Source organism: Ciona intestinalis, chromosome 12, assembly GCF_000224145.3.
Source record: "Ciona intestinalis chromosome 12, KH, whole genome shotgun sequence".
NCBI classification, from domain to species: Eukaryota; Metazoa; Chordata; class Ascidiacea; order Phlebobranchia; family Cionidae; genus Ciona; species Ciona intestinalis.
The window spans coordinates 4,451,742-4,462,414 of NC_020177.2; the positions used below are offsets into that span (position 1 = coordinate 4,451,742).

The 10,673-nt window shown below is 33.3% G+C and overlaps 1 protein-coding gene across 1 annotated transcript; it reads right to left on the reverse strand.

Moving 5' to 3' along the window:
• Window positions 1-522: 522 nt before the first annotated feature.
• Window positions 523-9,714, reverse strand: LOC100176869. Its single transcript, XM_009862226.1, has 15 exons — window positions 9,530-9,714; window positions 9,068-9,153; window positions 8,671-8,793; window positions 8,143-8,276; window positions 7,922-7,975; window positions 6,523-6,661; window positions 6,115-6,230; window positions 5,481-5,654; window positions 4,953-5,038; window positions 4,250-4,332; window positions 3,247-3,387; window positions 2,871-3,074; window positions 2,394-2,631; window positions 1,883-1,973; window positions 523-1,491 (listed from the first exon to the last, which is right to left on the reverse strand). Exons 1-15 carry the CDS (start codon window positions 9,670-9,672, stop codon window positions 1,471-1,473), a joined length of 1,833 nt encoding a protein of 610 aa, XP_009860528.1. The 5' UTR covers window positions 9,673-9,714; the 3' UTR covers window positions 523-1,470.
• Between the last annotated feature and the right edge of the window lie 959 nt (window positions 9,715-10,673).

The window sequence follows — 10,673 nt, forward strand, 5'->3', positions numbered from 1 at the left end:
TTTTTTTTTCCAAATTGCTGTCGTCTTAATATTTACCTTCCTATACTTCGTCCCAAATTTTACGTTAGTTCCTTATAATCTTTTTTCATATATTTACGTGGTTGCTGTTCCAAAACATACATGAAGAAGTTGTAACACTTTTGATTGTTTACGACTGTCACGTGCTTCAAGGCAACTGCCACAAATCACAATTGACGAAATAATAATTAAAGTTCTGTTATGGGAATACGTCAAAAACTGAAAATAATTAGCCAGTTTAAACAAAAACTTAACTATATATGATAATTTCAAATACTCTAGTCTATTATTACTGGTATGCATGGCTGTGTGGTGTGGGCATTTTTTAAACTTTTTTAACAGACAATATTCAGACTTTTTACATAAAAGTTCTTGCTGTAGCATATCTTCTACATAAATGTTTTTTTTCATGATATGTCATTTCACATGATATGATTCTATTGCCACTTTCCAGATTAACAGTCATAATATACATTTGAACTTCCTAACACAAAAAATCACACATTTTTTTAGGTCCATTTATTTTACAAAATATAAATGAGCTTAGAGAATTGTTTTGCAATGGCAAAGTTATGCCAATAGAGAGTTTTTAAAAACTCAGTGACGTGTTGATAGGTTAGTACATCTACAATAAGAATACGCAGCAGTGAATTTGTGTTGAGCATGGGAGTTAAACACTCATTTGTCAAAAAGCATGAAAATTACAACGGATACAGAAATACTGAAAAGAAACTATGAAAGAAAGTGTATTGTAGTACCAAATAGACAGAAAAGGTAACAAAATACTATTCCCCAGAGCAGTGGCTCTGAATCAAGTATTACACCTTTCAATAAATTATTATCCGAGGGTATAAGTTCAAACTTAAAAAAAACATATTTCAGTAACTTAATTATGATAAATAAATAAATGGTTAATAACCACTGCCCAAATGTAGTGATGAAAAATTGTAAGTCTGTATTTAGTCATTGTTTAGAGATTTTTAAAATTGTGTGACATCATGAATCCAGCAACAGATGTTTGAATAAATTTATGAGTAAATAAGAGTCAGGAAGACAGTTAAGTACAAAAGTGGTTTGGTAGTACATGCGAGCAAACGGAATAACTCAAAATTGAAACACTGTGTTAAACAACAATTGCAACGTCTCCAAGTTGTCACTGCAATATTCTAAGGAAGACTTACAATGTATTTTGCCACATGTAAATAAATTGTTCGTAAAAAACTACTAAACATGTTTTAATCTGGCATTTAAAGTTAAGAAAACGCAAATTTTAACATCAAAAACTCAAACAAACTTTAGAAAAATGAGCAATATCAAATATATACAAAAAATGCTTTGAAAAGAAAGAAAGTAGAAAACGTAGCTTCAAATGTAAGTAACTGCTTCTGTGTTAAAGGTAAATCATGAAATAACCTGAGGTGGAAACTGCATATTGTTTGTGGATTTATGGTTTCATAGTTTGTGTTCATCCTCCTTTATTAAAGCAATGGTGAGAATTATGTATGAAACAAATAATGAATGAAATAATAGGTGAGACTTTTTTTAGTTCAGTGCATTTTGCATGTAACTGTAATTTATGCAATAAAACTAAAAATTTGACTGCTAACGCATTTCTTAATAAAACTGAAATTGTAGTACAGTAGTTGAAACACTTGCTCATACTGCAAGTTACCAAATTTAAAATTAGGTCCTACTGCCATTGTTGGAGCATGTGGCTTTAGGCAAGACACTTAACGGTCATTGCTATAACTCAGTGGTTACTAATGGGCTGTGTCCAAATTGTCAGCCATGAGAAAACACCCACAAAGTTAGGAACTTAATAACTTTATAGTAATAATGATAAAGTACATAATATATCACATACCTCAAAATGATTGATATTATTTAAATGACCATTTCCTTTCATTTCTATTTCCTCAAAACGTTTCCCTACATTAGTAGAACACTCGTTGTATCTGCAACAGGAGAAATATATTTTTAAAGTGCGTAAGATTTTATTCTGCCGATAACTGTTTATACCAATGAACAGAGTCAGTCATTGCGTATATTGTATTCACCACATTAATCAATGAGGTTTCTTATGTCTGACAACTATAAGTGTAACTGTATTTCAATAATGTCACCATAAATTTGCCCTGTTGTTAGGTGTATATACAAACAAAACAGAGCCAAAGTATATTGCATTCGCCACATTAATCAATGAGGTTTCCTATGTTTGACTAATATGTGTAGAACTGCATTTTAGCAATGTCCCCTAAGATTTTTTTAAAGTCAAAAACCTGCACATTAGATAAAAACCCATAGGTGCTAAACCAGGGGCGACAAGGTAGGCAGACCAACAGCGGAATGTGTCTACAATAGACACACCATTTTACCTGACTGTGTTGACGCTGTCACCGTCACCAGAGTCGGAATCAGTGTCCGATGTTGTTCTCAGGTTAGGGGAGCCCCCATTTGAGGTATTAGGATGACCACGATGACCCCTCTGGTCCCCAGGTGTTCTATCCTCGCTATGGTAACCCGATTCAGAACAAATTGAAAGTGAGGACACGCAACTCGCATCAGAGGACATGAGATCACTGGAAGATACAATTGTGCTTCCGGTTCCATTTCCTAAAAAAGTAATAGAAAACTAAAATTATTTAAGTCATTGAAAGAAATCAATGGTTATTTGTGTTTAAAATAAAGGTATCTACAGAAAAGAAATATGAGTATCTACAATAAAAGTACCTACAAAAAAGAGGTCTGAAGAAAAAAAATTCGACCCTAGTACTGTGACCCATAGGAGCCAAACCTGGGTGGCAGTTACTTTAGCATTAAAACTGAGGAAAGTGCCTTTGGCTAAAACTCACTGTTGTGTTTATTGTTGTATGTGTTGGTTGATGATGAAGAACTTCCTATCCCGTCATCGCTGTCGCAAACTCCACTGTCGTTTTTCGGGTCGTCCGGGGTTAAGAGGATGTTGGGGTCAATTGAGATTGTAATGCGGGGTTTATCTGGCGCCACAAGGGGATTCCCAGGCTTTGGGAGGGTGTCAATAAGGGAGAGACCATTACCTAGGAGGAAATTGGTTGTTACTGTTATAATATAAAAAAATTACGAAAGAATGAATAAATGAATGTAGCTTTTTTATCCCTGTCTGACGTGGCAATGAAAATTTAAATGTGGAACCATTTAATCTAATACAATGTTAAAAAGTAACAATATTGCTTAAGATATTATACATACTGGTAGGCAGTGTTGGGAATGGGTTAGAATTGTCTGTAGCGAGGCAATAGTTGGCATTCCATTCTTTATTGTTGCTGTTATTTGAGTTTGCTAATAATAACGCTGAGGTGTCTCCCAAGTCCATGGTTGAATGCAGGTCATCTAGATTAATAATAAAGAGATTAGATTGGGGGTTATATATGTTCTGTATATGAAATTATATTGATATGGATATGTTACTGAGTAGTGCATGGATGGTACAGCTTAAATAAGGGTTTTGATGAGGAATTTTATGAATTGAAGGAAAAATGTCAAAAATTTTATGGTACTGTTGGGGCAAAAATGTTTTGTTTTGGCAATCATGCCAAAATTCAAAAGACACATTTGGCAAAAACGCAAAAGATGTTTAAATTTGCGTAAGTATTCCCTTTACTCTCTGAGTCACTACCACTACAATAACTCATCTTAAATCCCTTGTTACTCAAGTTCTGGTGTTAAGCAATGTAGGAAAGTATTTCAAGTGCTGACACCCTTGTTAACTAAGTGCTACTTGTTCTACAGGATTCTGTTATTCAAATTAAAGTTCCAAAACAAGGTTGAGTTTTAAATTGAAGTTTTGTGCCAAAAACTATCACTAACTTTATTTATTTTTTACACTTACTTATGTTAAATAGTTTAGGTGTGTTCTGTGTCTAAACAGTAAAACATATTAAATAAAGTTATTAGTTCAGAAATTAACAATAAAATGGGTCATTGTATACAATATACATCGTAAATTCCAACGCTTTTTTAATTTATTCAGTTACTTTGTTTACAATGAAAATAAACTTATACTGTATATACTACAACTTAACCTATACCCCAGTCATAAATGCATGTTATAACAGTTTGTGCCACAGTTATGTATGTTTACAATGTTTACAATGTACATAACTACCATACATCACAGTACATTACAGGGTACATATTTACATAAATTCCTGTGGCCCTATATATATATATATAAGCATTCTATGTAACCAACCATGCATGGCAACTTCAGTAGACAATACGTCATCTTTAGGATTAGAAGGAAAGTCTAAATTCTCTTCAGTGTTATTAGGTTTCCTGTATTTTAGATACATTTAGTCAATAGCATATCCAATCATACATGAATGTAACATATTTATCCCCACATTGCATAATACGGGTGTTCTGTTTCAAACACCTTGCCGCCGCTTTTGAGTTACCACATATGTAACTTTGTGTTAATACTTTGACTATTTTTTAATCAATATGGCGGACAATTTATTGAATTTAAACAACCCATAAGATACCACATTGTATCAAATGCTGTTTAGTGTCTTACCCTTTATTTACACATTCTGATTAGTTAGTGTACATACTGTCCCAGTGTGAAGAAGGATTACTGTTTTATTAAAATATGCTTGTGTGTACATAGTATTAGTATACAGTTTGGCAGCCAGGTAAAAACCTGACATACACAATTAGGAGTAATGGAAGCCTGTCAAAGTAAAGCCATATATAAAGTTGTGTTTATGATTAGAATGTACATGTTATATATGGTTAGCATATAGATGGGTTATGAATTGTCAGTGAAAATAGGTCTCAGCCAATGGCAGACGTTCATGGGGTTTCTAATAGTGTGATCCATTTAACACAAAAACATATATTATACATTCATTGCATCACATATGAAACATGCAAGTTTATATTGAACAACTGACCTGTGTATAGAATTCTGTCTATGGTGAACCGTTATGTTTGGAAATGCTTCAGTTGGTTGATATCCATGGTTGGTATATCCGTTCTCCTGTGCATGATGGATGATTGTTACATATACATCCTTTTATTGTGTGGTGATACTCAGATACTACTGTGTTCGACTTTTATATGAATTATCCTCATATGTATCCTCATAAAGTGGGGTTTTATTCACCACTGTATTGGAGAAATTCTTATTGAGTGTTCTGCCCAAGGATACACACTATACATGTCTACAAAGTTGGGTCAGGCCTCCAACCTCGCATTCTTTGGTTAAAAGGCTGACAATTTAAATAACCTATAGGGACCACTAGGTTAGAGCAATAGTCATGCCACAATTGCAGCAGTGTTGAACCTCGAACCTGGTAACCTTTGGGCTAGAGGCGAGCACTCTTTAACAACTGTTCTATAGCACAAATTACAAATACATTGCCTATTCTAGTGAAAAACCATAACATACTATATTACAGAATATAGAATCCTTAACTCACATCATCGTAAGTCTTTTTACTGAGATTGATTGCTTTCTGTAGTTGATCGTCATAACTTGAGTTGCCCCCACAAGCCCCTAGCGAGTCATCTCTTGCAGCAAAAGCTTTACGGAGTTCCTCATCAAGGTCAGACGCTCGTGTGCCAAGAAACGCACGAAGCTGTTTGATCTCAAACTAAAAAAAGAAGTGTTTTATATTTTGGTATGAAATTTTATTGTTTTATATGTGTGTAAGGTTCTATGGTATTTCGTGGAAGCTGGGATTTAATCTAGGGTTGGTTTATTATCTCAGTGGTATGGAACAGTAAAAATAGTCTTTTTGGGTTATCTTGTATATATAGAACCCAGAAGAAACCTAAATAAAACTATTGTTTATAATATACACCAGATAACCAAAAACAGACTAATTTAAGTGATAGCGGTAACAAAGCATAAAATATTAACACTGGAAACACTGGGAACAAAAATATCTGGAAACACAGGGAACGAAAATATATGGAAACACAGGGAACAAAAATATCTTGAAACACTGGGAACAAAAATATCTGGAAACACTGGGAACAAAATTATCTGAAAACACTGAATACAAAAAACATCTGGGAACAAAAATAATTGGGAACACTGGCTCAACTTACATCTTTATCCATCGCTTGTCTCGACAATCTTTGGTTTAAAACTTGGATTTCACTCAAACTACATTCTGTCTTTGTTAACTTTTCCCGAATCTCTTGTTTTGAGTCGGAAACACAACCTGTATTATGATGTCATAAAGTAGGATTTAAAAATATTAAAGTTTACAAACATCGACAAAAATTATAATATATATAAATATATAATAATATTAAATAAATAAAATAAAGGTAAAAGTGCGAAATAAAAATTGAAATTTTCAAATTGTCATTTGATAGTCAGTTTGTTTACTTCATTCAATTTATTATTGTGTTCAAATAAGCTTCAACACTTGAGCAGAAACTCGTGATTAAATTTGATATTTAAGTTAAGCTTTGGTTAAGTAATCCCAGGTTTAAGTAAGACTGGCTTACGCTGAATAAGACTGTGAATTCGAATAAATCGAAGGATTATCAGAAGAGAGATGGCGTCAAATGGACTGGTGGATCCCGCTGCCAGAGTCGCAGCAAGATTGGTGGCGATTGCCATTGTAACAATCGAGCAGTCAAAAACCTGCGCAAAAAATTAAAAAATTTAATAACTTTGAAAAAATTTAAAATGATTTTTTTGACAATTTGGGGTATTTTAATTTTGGGGACAATTAGTATTTTAGGCATTTTAAAAAGTTTAGGTGACATTACATACACCAATATCGTAACAGATGTTTTAAATTAATTTAAGCAAGGGACATATTTGGTATACCACTTTCAATTTAAAATTTACTTAATTAGTAAAATAGTAATTAACCATATTATTCATGTTAAAACACATTGTAAAGCCATCCAGATAGTGAAGCAATTTTTTTAAGTTTTACGACAACAAAGGCCATTCAGGTGTATTGGTCTATGACATCACCAGCTCATTCACACACCACGCCCCAGGCAAAAGCTGGTTTCGAAAAATTGGATATCAAGAAATGTCTGCTTGTTTTCCTTTCACAGGAAAATGACGCACTACTGTATCATGGGAATTTCACAATAAATTTATCTATATTTATATATATATATATATATATATATATATATATATATATGTGTGTGTGAAATGGCTACTGTTTCAATACACTTTGCAAAATTAATAAACACATAATTAGTATTATAGCCTGGGATTAATTTTACTAAAAGGATATTTAAACTCAATAATTAGATTTTAATTACACAGTCATGTTTTTAACAGCTAGTAATGCATAAGTAGTCTTTTAAATCCAATGTAGTGAATATACACAAAACAGGCTAATATATGAAACATAACATGAATTTACGTATTACATATATATATATATAGCCTTTTGAATTGTTTTATTTGTCACTATGATCTTGCTAATAAAAATCATATTAATTGAAACAACAAGGAGATGAGAATTAATAGAAAAATAACAGCCATTAAACATCTATCATTACAAACATAACTTAAAACTGTTCCTAAAATACTGAGGCCTTGAAATCACAGTGATTTTAATCTACATGGGTGAGGCACGCCATGGACATAGGATTTAGACCAGAATTGTCCAATTACCCCTAAAGACACACAGACAAATATTAAATTTATATATAGTAGGGTGGGGGGAAGATGGGACACCTTTTTATTCTATTTTCTCGTCTCATTTGGTAGTAAACAAAAAACATTTAAAGAATTATAAAACCGTATCCTCACGACTTTCATAGACCATTGTTAATTGTTCAAAACACGATCAGGATATTCGGATATTATATGCTAAAGGTGTCCCATCTTACCCCGCCCTACTATAGATTAAACATATAGAATTGTACTTACAGACACAATACTTCGAATAATATTCAGTTTCCACGCATAGAGACGAAACATAATCTGTAAGAATAATATTGATAGACTAATGGACATGTTGAAACTTTTACTCAAGTATCTGACACCAATTTTATGTCTGTAATACATGTAATCATGTATGTAGATTTACTATGCTGAACATATATATTGTAAGTAATCAGTATAAACCAGTAGAAATATATTCCACAAACCTCAATAAAGAAAAGTGACAGAAAGGAGAAACTTATCCAGTGTAAGATTGTTGACGTTTTTTGCGCAGGTGTTTGAACCTTCAGAGTTGATAATGCTGATGCATTGAGCACAACTGTGTCAGGTGATGACGGAACTATGATGTAATAATAAACATTGTTTAATCATCATAAAAAAATAATATACATATAAAAAACACAAGTCGAAATGGGTAGCCTACGCCAATCAAACTGAAAATATAGCTTTCAAAACAAATTTTTTGGCTTAGTTAGTGATTAGGCGCTTGTGTGGTAACCTAAGAATACCAGGTTTGATGCTCAACACTGATAGGTGTATCACGTATGTGTCCTTGGGCAAAACAATTTTCGAACATTGTTCCAACCCAGTGGACACTAAATAGATTGTAGCTCTCTAGGTGTTGAGGACAACACTAGCCTAAATCTCCAGTCTCATGTGTGCCACACTGTAGGACCTTACCTATACATTATAAAATAGAAAAAGGAGATTGTAAACACACTAACACCACTTACTATTAATCACCCCAACGTCTATCAACAGTTCAGCAAGTAGTAGTAAAGTTACTATGAATGTGGAAATTAAAATGTAAATATAAAAGGCAACACTGTGAAGGATCTTGCGCAGCACTGGTGGAGCTGAAAAATATAAAAACGCCATTAGGAAATTTTAAAAACAACATACTAATACACTCTGTCATGGACAGTAAATGCTAAGACGCAATATTAATAATATGCATAGCTCGATATCTTTACAGTTACTGAATATGCCATCGTAGTAAAAGTTTTTTTTAATGTTTTAAAGTTTAAATTGCTTTTGGGTGCTTTGCTGACAGGTGAAAGGTATTTTCTGTCTCAATAATGTCATTACGAATGAAAACACTTAATTTTAATTCCCACAAATCTAATATACCAACAACACAGCAGCCTTGTTGGGAATTTCCTTCAGTAAGCGATTCATCTCTGGACTGGCCACAACAACAAAACGAATTGTTGGGACTGTAAAAACATATTTAAATTACTATTAGAGGTGGGAGGCCACATGCCAATCCAAGTTTCAATATCAGATTATTGTAATATACATGTATATTCTCATGTAAAACAGATATTTTGGGCAGCAAGCACTGGTAAAGAATCCTTTGGTATGCTACAGTTTGGACTGGTGAAAAATGTTAAAGGTTGGTAGTTACTCGGCAGGTGCTAAGGGCTTATATGGGATAGTAGTTATGAGTTGGCGGTTAAAAAATAACATAAGGAATTTTTACTAGCACCGATTTTGATACGGTTAAAACCAAAAAAGCAATGTGTTAGTGGTTAGCAGTAAGGAAGTTACAGGGCAATTGTATATTATTAACACCTAAATTTTATTTGTTACCTTGTCTCCTCAACAGCTATATCAGGATTCGGTTGTGGTGGAACAGTTTGTATGGTTGTAATGTCCTGTGTGCTTGGTCCGGCTATTTCCGAGAATGCATTAGTTTCGATAATATCTGTGTTTGACAGTGACTTATCGGTCATTATGTATTACAGGTGGATTGGATATTTTGTCCCTATATTTCTACGTAACATATAGAGAAAATAATTCATTTAAAACATGTTATGCCTTTCAATAACAGGTAAACTAATTCTATCCGGATATATTTTAATTTTTGCCATACAGTTTTACGTGAGTCTTTATAGCATACAATAACATTCTATTCCTATTATCTGTATACTAAAAAAGCTACAATCTAGATTTTATCACACAATCTCTTTCAGTAATGAAATAAAAGGCAGGTAAACAGGTTTATCTTATAGACAAAACGCTTTCCGGTCTATCTAAAACCAGAATAGCGAATAGATGGGAAGTTCTCTTTAAAAAATAATAAGGTTATTTCCCACAGGCGAGAACGTCAATGTTTCTTTCCTGTGGTGTACTTTGAATTTATTTTGGGACGAATTTTAGTGTTACGATATTGAATATGCATGTATTACAACGTTACTTTAGCAAAGTTTGGGTACAATTTAATTTATTTAGCAATACAACATCAGAGAATTTAAAGGACTAGAAAAAGTCATCATTTTATGATTGCAGTTTAAAACAATACGACAAACACAACAGCTGTTGCCATGGAAAATAAATGGCAGTCTCCAGAATGCAATTCTTAAATTCTAACACGGTTCTGGACTTTGGCTATTACGTCAAACACATGTTCGTTCACCCCTAAAATAATGTGTTTCACATTGCCCTACAATTCCATACGAGCATTGTCTTTTACCCCTTTAGTTTCGACCATGAAAGACTTTTCAAGCTTGACTGTTCCACAGTTTGTTATAACCACGTCGGTGTGGGGACGGGCTTGGCGATCGGTTGATACATTGCCGATTTCTCGGATGGATTTCTGTGGGAAAAATATTCGCTGAATATAGGCGCTCTCTGATACCGCAGTTAAATGTATGAGTGTGACTTATTTAAACTCGTATGGCAGAAAAACGACAGTCGTTTAACATGGATGTTCTGTAATTTCGTACACTCCTTG

Bases quoted from the DNA above. Each gene is read 5' to 3' on its own strand.
- LOC100176869 (XM_009862226.1), bottom strand. From the start codon at position 9,672: ATGACCGATAAGTCACTGTCAAACACAGATATTATCGAAACTAATGCA. The intron at 8,277-8,670 runs GTAAGTGGTGTT...ATTACATCATAG, and splicing joins AGACGTTGGGGTGATTAATA to TTCCGTCATCACCTGACACA. The intron at 2,632-2,870 runs GTGAGTTTTAGC...TTACTTTTTTAG, and splicing joins ATACAACAATAAACACAACA to GAAATGGAACCGGAAGCACA.